General features: G+C 36.7%; 1 protein-coding gene across 1 annotated transcript; it reads right to left on the bottom strand.

Annotated features, from left to right (window-relative positions):
- Positions 1–18,159: 18,159 nt before the first annotated feature.
- On the bottom strand, positions 18,160–20,827 carry LOC126712921 (putative clathrin assembly protein At2g25430). The gene is made up of 2 exons (XM_050412460.1): positions 20,558–20,827; positions 18,160–20,467 (listed from the first exon to the last, which is right to left on the bottom strand). The coding sequence occupies exon 2, from the start codon at positions 20,417–20,419 to the stop codon at positions 18,458–18,460; it is 1,962 nt and encodes a 653-aa protein (XP_050268417.1). The 5' UTR covers positions 20,420–20,467; positions 20,558–20,827; the 3' UTR covers positions 18,160–18,457.
- Positions 20,828–22,094: the final 1,267 nt, after the last annotated feature.

Genomic DNA, 22,094 nt, shown 5'->3' with positions numbered 1-22,094 from the left:
ATTTGCCTTAGCCAAGTGAGCTAAAGGTCGAGAGTTTGGGAGTTGCCACCTAGTTTAAGTCCCCTAAACAATTTTGACCCCCATGTAGAGATCTCATGAATAAGGTTATGAGTTTAGAGTTAGGGTACAAACTTGGAAAAATATTAAGCACTCAAGCCCATTTGATCCAGTGGGCTAACATCCACCAATGTTGCTAGTCCACTTAAAAAAAAAGACTGAAGAAAAAATTTTCAAATATTGCATTAGACAAACAAGGAAACATAATTTGAAATCAACTAACAAATCAAATCAGATTTTATTAAGTGGGAAAGTTTGGCAATCAAATCAAACATTTACTGATATGGATAGATTTTTTTTAAACTTATGTCTAAACATATTCAAATATAATTTATTATGAAAAAGTCAAAAAAACAAATGTCACACCACCCAATATTTTTTAATTAATATTACACCACCCAATATTTTTTAGGACAAAACTTATGTACAATATCTTAGGTGCTGTTTCTTAGGTTCTCTTCTTAAAATTTTGTCACATGGCTACTTAACTTAAAAAATACACTTCCATCCATAAGAAAAAGCCACATGGCAAAATCTCAAGAGAAGAACCTAAGGAACAACATCTAAGTAATGTACTTAAGTCTTGCTCTATTTTTTTAATTAGATGTGAATTTTGATAAAACTACTGTTAGATTACATTATTTTTGCATATTCTTCATGATTATAAAATTTAAAAATAATTAAAGATCAATAACCATGTCATCAAAAAGTCACTCTCTATTAGAAATTTTCTCACCCTGGTTTCTCTCTGAGACCCTAGAGCGTAAATCCTCCCTTATCTTCCACGGAATGATAAAATCTCCCCTCTGTTAATCCTCCATAACAATAGGGTTCCCCTTGACCTCTGTCCCCTGTACATGTGGTCTATTCTCTCTTCTCTCTACCTTCTCAATATTGCTAATCCCCCATGGAAGAAATCTTGTACGACTGGAAAAAACTATCTTTGACAGACGAGGAAGATGTTAAGCTCAGTTTATCTAGATCCAAAAATCTTCGACGCAAGGAGTATATTTTGGCTACCAAGTTCCTCACAAGAAGAGCTCTCAACGTGGAAGCAATAGGTTGCACATTCAAACCTCTATGAAGAGCCAAAAAGGACTTCAAAGTACACGAAGCGAGAGATCACGTTCTCTTATTCGTCTTTGAACTCGAAGCTGATGCAGAACGGGTTCTTGCCAATGAACCCTGGACTTTTGATAAACACGCAGTCCTTTTATAGAGGTTTGATGGTTCTATGCCGCTGAGGTATCTAAGGTTCACAAAACTGAAATTTTGGGTGCAAATTTATGGTCTATTGATACATATGCTAGGCCCAGAGACGGTAATCGAATTAGGAGAGTCTCTCGGTCAGGTAACACCATGTGAGAATCCTAATGAGATGGTGGGGGGTGATTTTCTACGTGTTCATGTGGAGATCGACGTCTCTAAGCCTCTCTGTCAAGGTCGAAGAGTCGTGATGGACGATAATGAAGAAACACGGATTTCATTCAAGTACGAAAAACTACCAAACTTTTGTTACTGGTGCGGGCTGATTTCACATAACGAAAAGGATTGTGACATCTGGTTAGCAAGGAAAGATACAGGGAACACAGAATCTCATGAGTACGGGCCGTAATTGAGAGCGACGCCTTTCAATCCAGGGAAAACCCCTTTCACCGTGGTCTTTGGTGTGGGTGATGGCTTGGAAGGAAAATCAAAACCATCCAAAACACCAATTGGAACGACGGCCAGAGCATCAGATTTGAATACGGCAAGGCCTGTTTCCAACGAGAAGGACGGGGCTGATCAGGTTCAAGAGACAGCTATGGAAATTGCTGAAACAGAGGCGCTTTCCAAGTCAAAATCCTAGAATACTCGCATCCCATTAAATGAGGTAATAACATCCAATTCAAAATTATCCACTTTTCATATTAATCCTGTTGATTTTGATGCACAGATATAGGAAATAGACGTTGCTCTTGGTAAATATGATAATTGTGAAAAACACGTGGCCTCCAATTTATTTGATACCTCACATGTCCCAGTTGATACCTCACATGTTCCAGCTAATAGTGCAGCCACGTTAACACCATCCCTGCCAGCTCACACTCAAACAACTCAGGAACATGCACCTCACGTGGCAGAGACTTCACCCCTTCCAGCTAATAGAACTTTGTGTACATGGAAAATATTAGCACGTGATAACATTATGGATACTGAAACTTCTTAGGGACCTACGGCCACAAAAAGAAGCAGAGAAGAGGATTTGGAATTTCTTCCCGAGTTACCTACCAAGAAGCTACAGGTTTCAACGGAAGATGGTCAACAAAATTCAATGGCGGAGGCTGCTCAACAGTCCCGTCAAGCACAATGAGTCTCTTAGTATGGAACCATTGCGGGCTTGGGAATCTGCGTACAGGGAAGTAGCTTGAAGTATTGATTCGGGCTAAAGATCCCTCCATCGTGTTTTTAGCCGAAACATGGGCGGACGAAGCTAGGCTAAAAGAAGTTCAAAGAAACATCAAGTTTGATAATCTATTCTATGTGGAAAGAAATCCCAGAGGTGGTGGGGGTTTGGCTCTTTACTGGAAGAACTCCATTGATGTACATGTAGATTCTTTTTCTAAGTATCACATAGTTTCAATAATCAATAAAGGAAATGATGAGGCATGGAGATTCACAAGTTTTTATGGAGAGCTGGCAACACATAAGAGAATTGAAGCTTGGAATAAACTTCGATTACTCAATAAAAAACGCAACCTCCCTTGGCTTTGCGCTAGAGACTTTAATGAAATCACAAAACACTCAAAAAAATTGGGAGGTAATAGTAGAAGCCAAGATCAGATGCAACTTTTCAGGGATGTCATAGATGTCATAGATGAGTGTGGATTTCTTGACCTCGGGTATATGGATAACCAATTCACATGGAGAAAGCATTTTGCTGATGGCCACTCATTGTGGGAGAGATTAGACCGAGGGTTAGCCAACCATGATTGGTTCATGAAATTCTCAGGTTCAAAAGTTCATCACCTGCATTCAGACTCCTCAGATCACTCGCCACTGTGGATCACCTTGGATGGTTTGGATATTCCTTCATTCTCTAAACCATTCAGGTTTGAAGAAATGTGGCTCTCGGATCATGGGTGCTCGGATATTATAGAAGCGGTGTGGTTATCAAAGGAAGGTGGAGAGGTTTAAGATCATGTCATCTGCAAAATAGACAAATGTGGTAAAGAATTAAGAGAATGGAACAGGAATTGTTTTGGCAATGTCAGAACAATGTTAAGTCGAAAAAGAAAGGAGTTAAAAGAGGCTGAAAAAGTAGCCATGAGATCCAAAAATAATCATCAAGTCAGAGAATTGCAGAAGGAAATAGCTGAGTTGGTTGACAAAGAGAGTAGACTCTGGTTCCAGCGATCCAAAATCAGGTGGGCAAAATTTGGAGACAGAAACTCAAAGTTCTTTCACAGCCAAGCTTCACAAATGAAGAGGAAAAATCTAATCCGGAAGTTGAAGGATCCCAATGGCCGTGTGGTGGAGGACAATGAGGGGATAACTAAATGTGTAGTGCAGTACTACCAGAACCTCCTCAGTTCAGCAAACCAGCAATTCTGTGACTTAGTTACAGACTCAATTCAAACTATGATTACTGAGGAGATGAACTCCAAGCTCTCCCCTGAGTTCACTCATTTGGAGGTAAAGCAAGCCATTAACCAAATGGCCCCACTTAAGGCCCCAAGGCCGGAAGGTATGCCTCCTCTCTTTTATCAACACTACTGGAATTTAATTATTGATGATATATCTAACACGATGTTGCATTATCTTAATTCAACCACTCTTCCTGAACAACTCAATCACACTTTTATTACACTTATTCCAAAAAAGAAAAATCCTAAATTTGCATTTGAATTTAGACCAATTAGTTTGTGTAATGTTTTGTATAAAATTTTCTCTAAAGTTCTAGCTAATAGATTTAAGAAAATTTTTCCTAATATTATCACTGAGAATCAAAGTGCTTTTACTAAAAGTTGACTTATTTCTGACAATATTCTGGTAGCGTTTGAGTCTTTACACAGTATGCAGAGACACACAGGGAAGGAAGGATACATGACCATCAAGCTAGATATGAGCAAAGCGTATGACAGAGTAGAGTGGGCATATTTAAAATCAATCATGGTAAAAATGGGGTTCACAGATCACTGGATTAATCTTATGATGGTATGTGTTAAGACGGTGACCTATTCCATATTGGTGAATAGGGAACCCAAAGGCATGATCACTCCAACAAGAGGCATTAGACAAGGCGACTTCCTCTCTCCTTTCCTATTCTTACTTTGTACTGAAGGTCTCAATGGGCTTCTCAATAAAGTAGCTCACCAAGGACATATCAAGGGTTACTCTCTTTGTAAAAATAGTCCACGTCTAACCCATCTTTTATTTGCAGATAATAGCTTGCTGTTTTGCAGAGCCACTATTGAGGAATGCAATCGAGTCTTGGACATTTTGGATATGTATGGGAAATGCTCAGGTTAACAGATTAACCGAAACAAGACGACAATCTTTTTCAGTAAATCTATGAAGGTTGAGTCTAGAAATCAAATTAAGTTGGCATTGGGAGTTCCAGAAATCATCCAGTATGAAAAGTACTTAGGGTTACCTTCGTTGGTGGGTAGAAACAAAAAGGCAAGCTTCAATTATATAAAGGAACGAATCTGGAAAAAACTACAGGGGTGGAAGGAGAAACTCCTTTCACAAGCAGGAAGGGAGATTTTAATTAAAGCAGTTGTTCAAGCTATTCCAACCTACACCACAAGCTGCTTCAAACTCCCAATTGGGCTTTGCTCGGAAATAGAGAGTCTTATCAAAAGGTTTTGGTGGGGGCAGAAAGGAGAACGGAGGAAAGTTCACTGGGTGAAATGGGACACACTTTGTCTTCCAAAAAAAAGAAGGCGGAATGGGTTTCAAGGATCTAGCCAATTTCAATGATGCTCCCTTGGCTAAACAAGCATGGAGGTTACTTCATAATAAGGATTCCCTATTCTATAGAGTCTTTAAAATGAAGTTCTTTCCAAACTGTAGTATATGGGAAGCTCAAGATTCCAACTCTGGTTCACACGCTTGGCATAGCATTTTAAAAGGAAGAGATGTCCTACTTAAGGGTGCAAGATGGAGGGTTGGGTGTGGAAAGTCTATAAGTATTTGGAATAACGCATGATTACCATCACAGGAGCATCCACAGATTCTTTCAAATATTGTACCAGGTTTTGAAGATGGTCGAGTATCTGAACTCATCAATTTGATTACAAGAACATGGGATACAAATTTAGTACATGGATTGTTGTCACCTGAGGAAGCTGCATTGGTTCTCAACATCCCTTTGAGCCGTACCCTAGTGGAGGACAAAATCATTTGGCCCTTCACCCCCTCAGGTAAGTATATGGTTAACTCGGGTTCAAAGTTCCTAGCCAAACTAAATTCTATGGTTGATTTTGCAGGTATTTCACAGCAGCAAAATGAGGTTTGGAAGCGGTTTTGGGGGCTCAATGTTCCTAGTAAGTGTGGAATTTAATGTGGCGGGTTTGCAAGGAAGCTATACCAGCTAAGCACAACCTGTTGAAAAGGAAGATTCTAAACGAGGACAAATGTGAGCAATGTTGGGTGGAATTCGAAACAGCAGCCCATGCACTTTGGAATTGTTCTACGTTGGATGAAATCTGGGACAGCACTCCAAGCTTTGAAGACCGAAGTCAACTCGGCGCTTCAAACATCACTGAACTGATCAACATAATGCATGAGAAAAGGAAGAATGTGGACCTCATGGCTATGGTGATGTGGATGATTTGGCACTGGTGAAATCAACTCCGAGTAAGCTCCAACTTCTTCCCCAAAGCCCAGGTCCTTCAACAAGCCACACAAGCCCTTGCAATGTTTCAACAGAGCCAACAATCTCACATCAATAATGCAGTAATCACGAGACCACACCGTTTTCAGTGGAGTCCTCCAGCAAATTGTGCCAAATTGAACTTCGACGGTGCCATTTTTTCGGAGTTGGGCAAAGCTGGTTTGGGTGTGGTTGTCCACGATAGTCATGGAAATGCCATTGCTTCACTGTCAGAGCAAGCTCCATTACCGTTTTCACCTGTCATCGTGGAAGCCATGGCTACTGCAAGAGCGATAACCTTCACACAAGAACTTGGTATCAAGAAGTTTATGCTCGAAGGGAATTCGGAAGCAGTAATAAACACTCTCCAAAGCACTGAAGTCTCATTGACAACTTTTGGCCATCTTCTTGAATCTGCAAAATCCACTCTAACTACCAGTAAATGTTTTGCTTTCACCCATATTCGTAGAATTGATAATAGAGTAGCACACAACCTAACTAAACATGCTAGACATGTTAGAGGTTTGTCGGTGTGGGTGGAGGATATTCCACCACACTTTTATGATGTACTCTTTGCTGATCCCGGCTAATTTTTTAATAAAATAGTAGTCTTCATTCTCAAAAAAAAAAAAAAAAAAAAAAAAAAAAAAAAAAAAAAACCATGTCATCAATTAATTGTTTAAATTTAAGATAAGTTTAAAATAATGCATAAAAGATGAGTTTATGAATCAAATGGTAAATTATATCCAATTTGCATGAATATTGGCATGCATATTAAGAACATATAAAATATGTAATTCAACAGTTGAATTTTTAAAATATAAATTCAATAACAAGTTATTAGGTGGTGTAACATTGATTAGAGTTAGAACAAAGTTTAGTTATAGCTTGAGGCTACAACCTTACTCACTATCATTAACATTACTACATATTTCTAAAATCTAACCATTAGATTGCATGTTCTTTATGCTCTTAATACATATGTCAAATTTCATGTCAATCAAATATTATTTACTACATGATCTATAAGATTATATTTTATGCATAATTTTTAACTACAAAATCTTGCAATTTTAAACAATTTATTGATAACATAGTTATTGATCTTTAATTTTCTAGAAATTTTGCAAGTATGAAGGATATAAGACGAAAATGTAATCCAATGGTGGATTTGTTAAAATTTACCTTTAATAAAATATATTAAGTAAGGTTGTAACCTTAATTTACAATTAATTTTGTAGTTAAATTTTGTCTTTGAAGTTATACTAGGTGTAACTTGAACCTAACTCTTATTTATTAAACCAAAATAATTAGGCGTATGGAAAATATCAAAGCAGTTAAAACTTGACTTTGTACTTGTTTTAGGTTAGACTGTGTATTAAAGCGGATACTGAAACTCTTTCTTAAAAAAGAAGGGGGGGGGGGGGGGTTGCATATGCATACTTCATTATGCACGTGCAGACATTAAGCTACGTACACGCCTTCAATAATGCTTGCACATCTTGATACAAAAATCTCATTTTAGATTTATTTCATTTTAATTTTCCCACTTCTCGTGTTATCCATTCAGCTCTTTTATTCAAAACATGTTTATAATCTGATTCTGATCCTAGAAAAATCAAATACTATTCCTAAGCACACTCAAGACCAACAATTCAACCACCGCACACTCTTGATACGATAGTTACTCTACAAGTATAAGTACTTGTGGAGTATGGGGGCAAGAGCCGGGGTTCAAGTCTCCAAGAGAGAGTTTCACACATATATACACTTAGATTAGGATAGAGTAGAAATTCTATCTTGTAAAAAAAAAAAAAAAAAAAAAAAAAAAAAAAAAAAAAAAAAACCAACAATTCATTCAATAAGAACATGAAAAATATGCATCCTATTCTCCATTCTCAAGCAAAAGGAAACTCATTGGGGAGAGACTTACCTTTCCCGAGGATCATTGATTTGTAGCTTTTTAACCGACACCTCGATGTCTACACAACATGAATGAATGAGATTGTATCAGTAAGCAAAGTTTCTAAGAAATCGTATCCATCGCCATCATTATTAATAGAGAGAAAATCTGTCAATAATCACTGATTTTCTAGAGATTTTATACAACAGGGTGGAGATATAAGGAAGAGTATCCAATATTAGATGCGATCACAGAAGAACAAAGAATCAGCAATTCACCTGTGGCCATCAACCATTCACATACGTACCGAAAAACATGTATAAGTACTTTTCGATTATTTGACGATCACTCTAATTTCCATGACATGTTTAGCTAGTTTTTTTTTTGGGGGGGGGGGGGTGGGGGGGGGGGGGGGGGGGATTGTTATAATAAAATTCAAAATTATTTTTTAGGATAGATTTATTTTTGTGATTAGATTTTAGGTATAATTTTTTTGATGAAAATATACTTTTGGTCCTTACATTTTGGCCGTTTTTCATTTTGGGAGATTAGATTTTAGGTATAATTTTTTTGATGAAAATATACTTTTGGTCCTTACATTTTGGCCGTTTTTCATTTTGGTCCCTAAATTGATTTTGCTACTAATATAGTCCCTAAAAAAAGAAAATCGATTCTATTTTGGTTCCTGCCGTTAACCCACTAATAGAAACCTCCTACGTAGCAAATGGAATGCATATGTGGCATGTTAAATGCAAACGTAGCTAATAAAATAATATTAAAAATACCATATCATCATCCATGTCAGCATTTTAATAATTAAAAAAGCCATCTCTAAAAATTAAAAAAACAAATAATGAAATAAGTAAAAAAAAAACCTTAAGAAAAGAAAAGAATCAAATTAAATTAAATAAACCCAACAATAATATGTTTTCCTCAACAGAAAAGTAGCGATCTCGAAGAGAGAGAGAGAGAGAGAGAGAGAGAAAGAAGGGGAGAGAGAGATAGAGTTGTCGAAATTTATTGTGATAATAGGTGGAATTGTTGAGCGTTCTTTGGTGGCGTTGAAATTAGTGGATCAGAGAATTTGGGCAAAGATGGTGGATAGAGGGACGGGCGATATGCTGATTAGTCCAGATTGGGGGATGAACATCGAGATCAGCGATGTGCTCAATCATGACCCTAGGTGGTAGTGGGTTTGGTCAACGATCTTCCTCTCTCTTGTTTGATCAATCAACAATGGTGGTAGTGGGTTTGGTGACTTTGTTGGTGTGGGTTTGTTGACACGATCAAACCCTAGCAATCCAAGACGAACCAACCCCACTCTTTGAGTTAGTTCGTGTTAATCTCAACCGTGCCGATCTAGCTCGGGCATTGAGGTTGCCTTTTCCGGTGAAGAAGAGCGTTGTCACTTCAGTGGTTTTGGTGAACTCGCTAGGGTCGATGGAGGAGATTGGGTTTGTGGACGATTTGGTGTCCAATTGGATTCTTCTTCACCACGCACCGCCGATCTGACCCAAACTCTGTAATCTCAAAAATCTCATCTCCGCTCAAAACCTTACACCCAACATTGACCAACGGCAAGCTAATCAAGAGGCTGATCTTCGAGGTTTTGATGGAGGCCATGGGGTCTTGATGCCGTGGTGAAAACAATGGGAAAATTTTGGAGTCTTGCATGTGGGTGTTGTGAACACAAATCGGTGGTTGGGTTCACTAATGATTTTGGCTTGGGTTGTGATTTGGGTTTTGTTTGTGTTTAATCTGATCTAGGTCTGTGTTTGTGTTTGATCTCTGTTTCTTCTTTTTTTCTTTTTTTTTTATTTGTGTTCTTGTGATCTGGGTTTGAGTTCTTAGTTGCAGGGTTTGATCTAGGTAGAACACAAAAAACAAGTTGTAATGTTCTTATGAAAAATAATAATGAAAATTAACAAATTTTTTTAATTAAATTAGATTTAAGGTTTTTTTTTTTAATTTAATTTCTTTTTTTTATATAAATTTTCTGATGTGGCTTTGTTTAAAAAAATTAAAATGCTAACGTGGCATTTAAAAATGCCAAATAATTATTTTTAATAATATTTTAATGGCCACGTCAGTGCCATGTCAGCAAGCATAGGGCTTCGTCTACCATGTAGGAGGTTGTCATTAGTGGGTTAACGACAGAGACCAAAATAGATTCAATTTTCTTTTTTTAGAGACTACATTAGTAGCAAAATCAATTTAGGAACCAAAATGAGAATCAACCCAAAATGTACGGACCAAAAGTGTATTTTCACCTAATTTTTTCTAGATCTGTGTATCACATATCAAATCTCATGGACATGCATCCATGAATTTGCATAATTTCACTCATAGGTTAGCATCTTCATGATTTAAATATGTTCTTTATATGTTCATCATATAAACATGTAGATCAATATGTCTTAGTCGATCACAAGATTCATAATTATCATAATTAGGCTTTCATGCATCAAACAACATTTTCATGGATTATTAATTTAATTTCAGCATGTCTTCAATCGTCTACCCATTATATCGAATGATTTTTAAAAATTTATGTACATAATTTTCATTTTAGTTAAATATTTTTTTTGAATCTGAGATTCGAATAGATTTGGAGGGTTTTTTTTTTTATGTGAGAGAAAAAAGTTTGTGTATAGAGGTTGTTTGATCCATTTTATGTTATGTTTTACTTTTAAAAAGTGTTTTCGAAACGGAAAAGAATAAGGTGTGTTATGGCTGTATCCTGTATGACAAAGCTAACGTAGGGTAATAAGTAATGTGAAATTGAGCCAAACCATATGTAGATAATTAATAATAATAATAAAAAAGTGGCGGTTGAGATCCAAACATCCAAAAACAAAAAAGCAACCAATGGATTGGTTGTGTAAAAATTTGTTGGACCCAATCCAGTCACTGCCAAGTTTTTTATCTTCTTCAACACGGAATGGGTGAGATTCTGGCAAAATATATAAATCTTACAGGGAAGATAGATTTTGGCCCAATTAATAAACTTTACATGTCTTCCTCCTAAAACAACCATCGCACGCATGATGAAATGATAAACGGCCCAAAGACATCTTCATGGTTCGTATTGGGCTGCTAGGGGGTTCAAAAGAAAGAAAGAAAAATATTTAGAAAATTTCCATTATAATTTATTAAATCTTGACTTATTAGTTTTATCGTTTTAAACTCCAAACTTTATAAATTATGGAATTTAACTACTTCGATCATTTCTATTAAAAACAATAACTACGAAATCAGGATTTTGTCTTCGGGGGTTTAAAATACGAACTTCAAAATTTTCACCATTCAAGAATAAAAGAATATACTAATTTTTAAAATTAAATTAATATATGAAAAGCATAACAAACATTTATCTAGTATTAATAACAAAAGAAAAATACAAAATAACTATCTATCTACAATATATCTCATCTCAAAAAAGAAATCTATAATATATCTATTGATTTATAATTATTTTCTCTAAAAAGAAATCTATCTATAATTCGATTCTATAATAAAAGTTAGATCTCTAAAATTGATGGATGCACACAATGATGTCATGTGTCAATGATATTATGTATCACTTTCTCCAAGCATAAAATGATGACACATATGCTTTCTTAATACCACAATTATATCAATTAATATCTCTTTTTTTTTAAAGCCTAATCATTTATGTTATTTTTTTCTCCTTATCTCTCCCTCTTTATTAGCTAGTGTGAGAGGAGGAGGTCTAAAGATAAGGAATCATCAAGTGGGATCCACCCGAGGTATAATTGGGCCTAACTATTCATCAGATTAGGCCTAACCCAATCAAGGCAATTAGGCCAAAGGAACCGAGGAATAGTCAAGGCAATTAGGTCAAGGAAACTAAGGAGGACAACCCACTAGGGCCATAAGGTTGATGGCCAAGGAGAATCGTAGTGACGTATGAGTGAGAGCAGGAGGAAACTTCCAGATAAAGCACCTATCACCTCCACATTCAATGCATTATACCAACTCAACTAGCCGCATTGAGGTTAGAATGACCTCCTAAACAGTGCCGTCACAACTTGCAACCTACTCTACTGTTACTAGCAAGGCAATGATGGGACAAGTATCTAAAGAGAAATCAACAACCCTCTAAGTGGAAGGCTGGGATGTAATACAAGCAGCTATATATAAGAAGGAAGGTCCTCCTTAAGAGGGAATGAGAAAAAGTTCAGAGAGGAAAAGTGATCATTGTAAATGGCCATTTATGTTTTTACTTTACTTAAACCTTATAAAATGATGACATATGTTTTTTTAATAGCATAACTACAGTAATTAATATATTTTTAAAAAAAGAAAAACTAACCATTAATATTTTTTCTTCTCCTTATTAGTTAGCATGTGCCATTAATAGCTAAATAAATTATTCTAAAAAATTGATCATTTATGTTTTTTTTACTTTCCTTAAACCTTATCACTCTATATTTCTCTATTCTTTTTTTTTTTTTCTTTAAAAAAAAAACTTTTTCTCTCTTCTTCTTAATTAGTAGCATATATAGTTAATTTTTCAAAAAAAAAAAAAAAAACTGACCATGTATGTTTTTTTCCTTCCCATGGGTTCAAGTTAACTCAACTAATAAAATTTCTGATGGTTGAATAAGAAATCTGGGGTTCAATTCCCACTTATATCAAAAACTGATTGGTGTCTTGGTCTGATGATAAAGAAGTAAAAAATTATCATAAAAAACGAACGCCATAGGTTATGAAACTCTCTTAAAAAAAATGTTTTTTCCATCCCATAAACCATATCTCTCCATTATATATATATATATATAATATCTTTGTCTCTCTCTCCTCTTTAATTAACATATGAGAGGACAATTGTTTTTGGAAAAAATTTAGTTACAAAATTGGCTATAGCTTAAAACTACAAAATTACTCAATAAAATATATATTATTACATATTTTGAAAATCTAACTGTTGAATTGGATATTCTTTACGCTCTTAATACATATGTCAAATTTTGTATCAATCGAATATTATTTACTATATAATTTATAAGTTTATATTTTATGCGTAATTTTAAACTACAAAACTTGCAATTTAAACAATTTATTAATGACATAACTATTAATCTTTAATTTTTTAGAAATTTTACAAGTATGAAGGATATAAGAAGAAGATGAAATCCAATAGTGAATTTGTCAAAATTCACCTCCTATAGAAAGATATTGAGTAAAGTTGTAGCCTAAGGCTATAGCCAATTTTGAAGCTAAACTTTGTCATTGTTTTTTCTCTTCAACCTTTCATATGTTTATATGACCGTTACAAAACTTAGAAGACTTCTACTCTTCTACAAGACTACAACCATTCCACTTCCTCCACAAAACATGCAAAACTTCAACTATTTACAATTTTCATATTTACATTGTCTCCCAATCTCTTTTTTCCAATTTCTAAGGGTTTTTTGAGCGGCTACTTTTTCTATCAAAAGTTTCAATCTTTTTGCTCTAATTTGTGTTTTAGGTAGTGGGTTCTCGTGTCCTAAACTTTATCTTATAAATATATATATATATATATATATTTTTTTTTTTTTTAATTGAAACCTTTTATTAAATTTTATAGTTTCTAATTGTGGGTTATTTGCTTTGTTTACTTCAGTTTGTACAGGGAGGAAGGCAAATATTGGGAGTTTTGCGATGAGCATTAAGGAAATTGAGGAGATACCTGAGTTCTACAGAGAGAAGAACCTTAATCCCATAATTGAAGTTGTAAAGATGAATTTTGTTAACAAAAGCTTCAAAAGGATGGAGAAGAATGATGTTTCATACAACTGATTAGTGAAAACAAATACAACTAAAAGAAACCAAAAAATCCATTATAAGAACCTAAGGTGGGATCAACGAACACATGAACGGGCTAGATTACCATTTTATTTTCCGAATTTTTTTCACCAACATTCAATTTTAGTGGCTGAGTGTAGGTTCTAATTTGCTCAACTGATAAAGTCTATGATGGTTGAATAAAAGATTTAGGGTTCAATCCTCGCTTACACCAAAAATCGATTGGTATCTTGATCTGATAATAAAGAGTTATGATAAAAACGGACGGTATAGGTTAAAACTTTCTAAAAAAAAAAAAAAATTAGGAGTTGAGTATAATTTTTAGGGGACCATGACCCCTTTGGTCAATATATAGTCTTGCCACTGCATAGCAATAAATAGTAAATACAGCAAAAAAAAAAAAAATGGTTTCTTTTACACCCAAACAACATTGTTTCTCTCTCTCTCTCTCAAAGTATCTCTTATTTATACGAAGAAAAAGACAAATCACACACGACAAAATGACGTTATTTTGATGTGAAGGTGTTGATGAAAATTTTGTAATTTTCCTCCTGGCTAGACATGTTGCTCTGGAAGTAGTTATTAATAAATATGAACACTTGAACAGATGGATTAGATTGTTGAAAAATTCGGTGACCACATATCATTTTCCTTCTCCTCTCTCTCTCTCTTCTCTTCTTCTTCTTCTTTTTTCTTTTTATTTTTTTTATTTTTTTTAATCTATTTCTCACAAGAAAATTTATCATGTATCCACTGCATATATTCATCCTCTCACGTAAGAGCGAATCTCACAAATGTGGAGTTCACATGTAAATGCCATATTGTTTCTCGGAGGTCATCCCTAGATTTGTACATTAAAGAAATATCATTTCATTATACTTTTTACCAATTGACCTTTTTTTTTTTTTCAATGAATCACGTGATTAAAAAGTGTACATAAATGATTATTTAATCAGTCTTACAATAATTATTATCCAGCCCCCTCTCTCAAGTTATTTCATTGGATTCCCATGAGCCCATGACAATATACCTCTCTCTCTCTTATGTGCAACTAAGGTATGCATATTTAATGAGTTTTAGTTAGCTTAACTGGTAATTTTTTACAATTAAAAAAATATCATTTCATTATACTTTTTCCCAATTGACCTACTTAATTTTTTTTTCAATGAATCACGTGATTAAAAAGTATACATAAATGATTATCTAAACAATCTTACAATAATTATTATCCAGCCCCCTCTCCCAAGTTATTTCGTTGGATTCCCATAAGGCCATGACATTATACCCATTGTTTTAAAAACTGGACTAGACTGACCGGTTCAATCGGGAATCATGAGCCAATTCGGTCCGGTTAAAAGCCCCAAAACCGGTCAACAACCGAAAAACTGGCCAAAAATCAATCAAAAACCGAGGTTGAACCGGAAATTAAAAAAACGGTTTTATGTTCGATTCAGTTTTTAAAACCATGATTATACCTCTCTCTCTTATGTGCAACTGAGGTATGTATTTTTAGTGGGTTTCAATTAGTAAAATTTCTGATGGTTATATAAGAAATCTGGATTTTAATCTCTGCCTATACCAAAAACTAATTAGTATTTTAGTCTGATAATAAAGAGCTATCATTAAGGTGGACGTCATAAATAGTATTTCTCTTAAAAAAAAAAAAAAAAAAAAGTAAGCATCTTTACTTTTCCTTTTGTTATTGGAATACACAATGATAGATAGATCTATGCCTTCCAAAACTCCTATTATTGTTTAGACTCCAATTCAAGGCTATCTTTACACTTCTACTATGACCACACAATTAAAGGGAAATGGGGTTTCAAATTGGTTTTATAATTTTGGGTTAGCTTTGGTCCCACATGTTCCAAATCCACTCAATGCCAGAATGGAAATTACTGTACTACCCGAAAAGAGTGTTACTGACCGTGTTAGGGGCTTTTTTTTGGGGAGTGATAATGAAATGGAGATAGTGTTTGGTACTTTTCACTAATAAGCACTTGTCCTCTCGTTCGGAACTAGAAATTAAAATGAGTTATCAACAGCTCGTGAGGTAGTGAGACAGATAACCTGCCCTCATACCTCACGGACCCACATAGCTGCAGTTGACCTTTCAATGTTGATTTATATAATTATATCACAACAATTTTAGGTGAACAATGATATTTCAGCTTTGCACTAGGACTTCAAGACTTTGTTATTTATGTGTGTATCCAATTTTGTTTTCATAAATTATAAACAACACAACAGCAAGATTATACAACAATAAAACAACTGGACCACCACGTTACGTTCTCACTCCTACCACAATTAACAATTTTAAAGCCTAATTCGACATTGGCTACTTTCATGGTCATGATATTTAATGGTGAAAGTGACCTATAATAATAATAATCATAATAATCCAACATGAGAAGACACACAGAGAGGCCTTGAGGTAGATACCAAGAAGCTTCCTCGTTTATAATAATTCATTATCATATATAGTTTTAAAAGGACATGTTACATTCACCTTCAGATATATTGGGATTAAATAATTTTTAATATAAACTCGTCAAAATTTAATAGGTGACAATTCATGACATGGTGAAGCCAGTCTGTGTTAACGGTGGTGCCAGGCTACATATATGCATGGCTAATTGGCTAGCATGCTTTTGCACACAAGAAAAACTGATATTGTGGACTCTCTAGAAGGTCTACCCTCCAAGGCAACTAAGATGCCACTTTAAAGTAAAAAAGTTATTAAGGGAATTCCTCATACAAAATCAAAGAGAAAAGAGAAACGGAAAAGTAGGAAAAAGATATGGTGAGCATGTTAGTGAGGTAGGTTTCACTTTGAGGCCAATAATGCATAAGACATAGTAAGGTGGGTCAGATTTATTAAAGGCCTTCAATGGGTTGTGTGGAATCTGTGGTTTCGGTGCAATAAGAGGCAAAAGGGACTTGGATAGTAATCGTGTGGCTCCCTACTCTTACAAAGAACCTAACGTAGATTCAGACAATAGAGTTCTTTACTGCAGAGGATTCATGCTTTAGAGAATACGGTATCAACTTTCAAGTCCACTCTGATATGGTAGTGCTTCAATGAATATCAGGCGTTTATGATGATGGCCACGATGGTACACGAGAAGATATTATTTATTGCCGTCATATAGCGTGAAGTCAATGAGTCCGAACCTTAGAAGAACTCCTTTCTTATTCAAAAAAATTATAATAATAATAAGAAAAAGATAAAAAACTCCACTCTGATACACAGGATTTCTCTTTGTTTTCAATTGTGCCTTGGATGCCATCTTTTTATCTTTTATTTGATACCAATTATCACATCATCAACGAAGGAAACAGTTGAAACCATAATTGTTTGAGAAAGACAAGATACTTAAACAGTCGGATAATAGTTCTAATTTCATTAAGAATATTAGAAATCAAATTTATAATAATAACACAGTTTAAGAAAGAAACACTCAAATATATCTACAAACATATGCAGTCCCAACATCCATCTACAAAGATGAGTTGTATTATAGTCACTTCAGGGGTTGTGGATTCTTTATTCCCTACAACCCCCGTGGGCGAATTTGTGAAGTGGAGGAGAAAGAATTTGCTTTATAGTATTCAATAAGATTTTGTGGGTGCTCAAGAATAAAATGTTTGATTGGACTTTGATCGCAACAGATTTACGAATTGAAGATAAAAACCAGTCAAATTTATAGAATGATTAGCAATATAAGTTGTTTTCAATTAATTCTTCTACTTTCTTTGGTGCTTTCCATTTGGACTCATTTTTGCCGCTACTATAGTGAACCATGATTAACAGATCAAATGCAGCAGTGCAATTCTCATGTCATATCAATTAGTCAATTACTGTTCCCATGTCCTTTTAGCGATAACTTTATTCCTTAGTTGTCTGTATTCAGACTATTAGTGTTTTTTATTGATAAAGTATACCCGCATCCAAGTTCCAACTAGTCCTGAACTCCATTTGAGGTCGTTTCTATATAGAAAAATTAAGTTATTAGCTGAATTGACAATTATAGTTCAAATAGAGGTATTGTACAGTTGAATAAATCTGCCAAATTTGCTTCAGATTCAAGCAAGACACCAAGTTAGAAAAGAAATTTCACCTAAATACCTCTTATCTCTGCACTCATAAATATAATTGTAATATCCATGAAAGTGACATAACTTACCAATACACCTTTGACAACCACCTGAAAAAATGACCGATAGGTTAGTCATCTTGTTAGTTAGTTTCCACAACCATCCCATTGACAGTCTTACCCAGTTAATAACCAAAAGAATCCGTAACTTACCTACAACCAAATTGGTTGTTTCAATATTTGGTTGACTAATGAGGCAGAATTGAATCCTTGTCCTGATGAATGAAGATCTTACAAGGGGTTTACAGTGACAAATTTCTCAGGTTACCTAATCTGATGGGGGATCCCTTAGCCAAGAACAAAGGGATAAGCCTAAACAGAGGACTAGTATAGCAAGAAATTTAAGGCCTAACAAACATTGCCTATACTCAAAAATCAAATTCAATGGAGTTAATTTCATGTTTCTAAAACAAGGAACACATGAATGAAAATATGTCAAGAAAATCTAATATTACAAAACACAAAGAGACATCATGATTAGTTTACACATTCCCGGCAGCAATTTCTCCAAATATCACAAACATCATTTCAACACAGCCCCCTGAGTCTCTCCCCCACCGTTCTCATACACAGATAGCAGCATTAAGATGAGGTAAAACACTAGAAAACCAACAAGGAATTAGGCATCGAGAAGCGATTATAGTTATGTGGGACAAGGCAAAATCAGTAAGGAGCGTAGTAATACCCGGCCGGAGCTCCCATTCCACTGACTGGTGGCATTCCATAAGGCATCATGGGCATCGGGCCTGCAGCATAGTATCCGGCTCCGGTCATCTTGGCCAAACTAGCTTGACCTTGCATCCCCTCCTTGGCATACTGCTGCCATACCTGCTGTTCCTGCACAAGTAAATGCTGTTTCTTCTCCATATCAGCCATTTGCACATAAGATGGGGGCGGAATGCTTAATGATGCAGCAAATGGATCCTGATTTACTGTCTGGACTGTTCCATCCGGGGCTGGGAGAGCCAATACAGGCGTGGCACTCTTCCCCGGCCCTGGCAATGCCACACTGCTGGCACTCCCGCCGCTCAATTGGGCAGTACTGGCATGCTGCCTCACCATTCCTGAATCATACATTCCATTCAACAGCAACGGATCCATCCCACCACCCATTGCTGCTTTCTGCTTCGACAAATTGCTGGCCGTCTCGACCAATGCCAATTCCCAATCAGCCTTTCCAGGTTCAGCAGCTGGAGTCTGCCAAGCCGAGGTCACTTCCTGCTGTCCATTAGATGGGAATGCTTGCCATGACCCATTTGCACCATTCGCCGGACCAGCAAACAAAGCCAATGCAAACCTATTCCCCTGATCATCTGCACTAACCGCCTCTTCTCTCAAATTCACCAAGTCTTCAATGACTTCCTGCTTAGGAGGCTCAGGCTCCGGCTCCGGGGGAGGCGGAGGAGTGTAATTCTCCGGCGGAGGCAATGCCTTTATCTCATTCATACTCTGTACTGGCTCCTCCTCCTCCTGAGGCACAGGCGGAAGCTCCGGTTTTCTCTCTGGACTCTTGGGTCTCTTGGCCCTATCCCTCACAAACTCCTCCAATGTCTCCAAAAGCTTACCAGTAATCCTCTGCACATCCGGATACTCCGAAGATCTAGCCACACCCGTGTCCTTACACCAATTATAAAACGCAACAAGCTCATCAATCTGCTTAGCCGCACTAGCATAAGCATCAAAAGTCTTAACACAGTCCGGGTACTCCATGTCGAAAAATTTATCAAGCAAAACAGCCAAAACCTCGCAGACATCAGCATACAACTGGAAACTCTCTTTCACCACAGGATACAAAGCAATCAAAATCATACGGCTATTCTTCGCCAAACCCGTCGGTCGGCACGACAAGAACCGATCCAATAGCCTCTGTAAATGACCCATCTTCCCAAATATCCGTTCAGGCTTCATATCCCTCAATGGGGTCACAACCACAGAGCCCCTCTTATCCTGACCCACCTCGCTCACATCTCCGAAAGACCGTGTCCGCCTCATCCCGCCATAGCTCCCGTACCCACTACCATCGCCGTGGCCGTGGCCGCTGCCGCCGTAATCGTACTCGTAAGGCCTCGACGGCGGCGGAGACCGGAAATTATCTCTGCCGCCGTCGTATGGAACAACAGCAGTAGAAGTAGAGGTAGAAGAAGTAGAGGTTTTCCGATCGAAAAGCACCATCTCGAGTCGCTGATCCAAATACATAGCGTAGGTTCGAACAAAAGCAGAGTGGTCCCATGAGCTAGAATGAGCTTCGTCTCTGAAATCCGACAGGTTCAGAAGCCTCGCTCCTCGCCTCGTGGCGTAGAGAATCTCCTCCTGGAACACGGGGTCGCCCTCGTTCAGCAAGCGGTGGACTAGAATGAGCGCCTTGAGAGCCACGATCCAGTCCCGCGTCTTGCCGAGACGCTTGGACACGGCGGACACGCAGGCGTGGACGTATCCGCGCGAATAAGAAGTGAGGTGGAGTATGGACCGGATGTACTTCTCGTCGGCCGGGTCGTCGTCGTGGCTCGTGGCTTTCACGATTGCAACCTCGAGGTCCGGAGCCATGTTGCTCGCTACTTTGGCCAGCCCGATGCTGGTTTGGTCCTTCACAGCCCCGATCGCCTTCCGTATCGTACTCGGCGCCATCTCTACCAAAACCACACTTTCTTCTTCTTCTTCTTCTTCAGTAACAAACTATAAACCAAAGTTTAGTTGAATTAATTCACATTAAACAAAAATAATACTTGGTCAACGAAAAACATACGCAAATACAAGCAGATATACCGTGGGTTTTTATCTAAATTTCAGATCTGAGGCGAGGGGACTCCGATCTGTCGAAAACGACGTCGGATCCGGTGACTTTTGGGGACGGTGTCGTATTTGGAAGGAAAATATCTGAGCTATGTTTTCTCCTTCGTTTTCTCGCTTTTTTTGTTTGTTTTGGTTTTTCTAGATTCTTGCTTTTTTTTTTTTTCTCTCTCTTCTCTGTGGTTGTCTGTTTGGGACTTTGGTAAGAGAGAGGGAGGGGGACACGAGAACCGGGTGAGCGGAAAAAGGTTGGTTGGAGGGGGATTTTAATTAAAAGAGCGGGGGTTGGAGTGCGCTTACGTGGCGTGACTTGCTCCCGTTGGATTTGATCTGGGATCTGGTGGTATTTGGTATTTACGGAAGTGTACAGCAATGCAAGAGCTGTGCCGTGTCAGTGCGCTTTTCGAAAGAAATGAAGCATGTGTACAGTATTAACTAATTCTACTTCTACTACAGTATAGAGACCATGTAGAGACACTGAGAGAGAGTGAAATACTACCAGATCTATCTTATTTTATTGGCATACCACGCGTACGGCCTACGGTGATTGAGACTTTTGTTCTTTATTTTTTTAATTTTTCTGGTTTGATGGATGGACACGTGGAAGTGAATAAGGATATTTTCTTTAAAAAATGTTAAAATTTTACTCACTTGACAAGTCGCGTGAAGTAAAAGTAATGAGTTTACTTGCCAATTGCGGTAAAAATCGTAATTCCGGCGTTAGTCAGGCTTTTGGGAAGGAAAATCCGAGTCATGGAAAATGAAAATGGGAAGTACAGAGTTGCTGGGTCAATTTTCCTTTTCCCCTTACGGTCCGTGGATTACGGGTATTGTAAAAATGGACTCTGGGTAATGTCGGTGCCAGACTTGGAATTTTTTTAAGGGAGGGAGGCATCGAGTTGATTATGGAGCTGGAGCATGGGTGTCATTTTTTTTTTTTTGGATGAATGCATGGGTGTCAATTATTATTATTATTATTAAAATGTCTTTCATTGCTAATGTTTGGACACTCCAAGAAGTTGTCTCTTCTAAGTGCTACTATTTAAAAAAAAAAAAAAATAGTGCTAATATTTAAGTTGGTATGAATAAAGGGAAATGCTAATTATTATTATTTTTTTTTCATTTTTCATGAAAACTTTAGGAAAATTTTGATATCACTTTTATGGGAAATGAAAAAAAAGTTGTCAAAATATTAATTACTTTTTTTTTTCATTTTCCATAAAAGTTTTTTTTAAATGAATTATTAACCAGTACCCTAAGGGCACTCGTTAGCATTTCCCATGAATAAATTAGTACGGTAAGGACCAGAAAATTTAGTGGCCCAAGCCCACTTAGAGTAGTGGGTTGTGCAGTTCAACTTTGGCCTAAATCAATAAAATTTGTAAGAGGAAAGAACAAACAGCAACAGAAAGCCTTGCCCGAGGATAAATGCAAGGAAGAATAAGGTTATATTAAGAAATAGATGAGCATTCAGCTATCCACAAGCTCGCCCGAGGAGGCTAAGTTTACACAA

The sequence above is a fragment of the Quercus robur genome, chromosome 2 (genome assembly GCF_932294415.1).
Source record: "Quercus robur chromosome 2, dhQueRobu3.1, whole genome shotgun sequence".
NCBI classification, from domain to species: domain Eukaryota; kingdom Viridiplantae; phylum Streptophyta; class Magnoliopsida; order Fagales; family Fagaceae; genus Quercus; species Quercus robur.
Note: the sequence above shows the minus strand (reverse complement) of the source record. Positions and strands in the feature narration are given on the sequence as shown.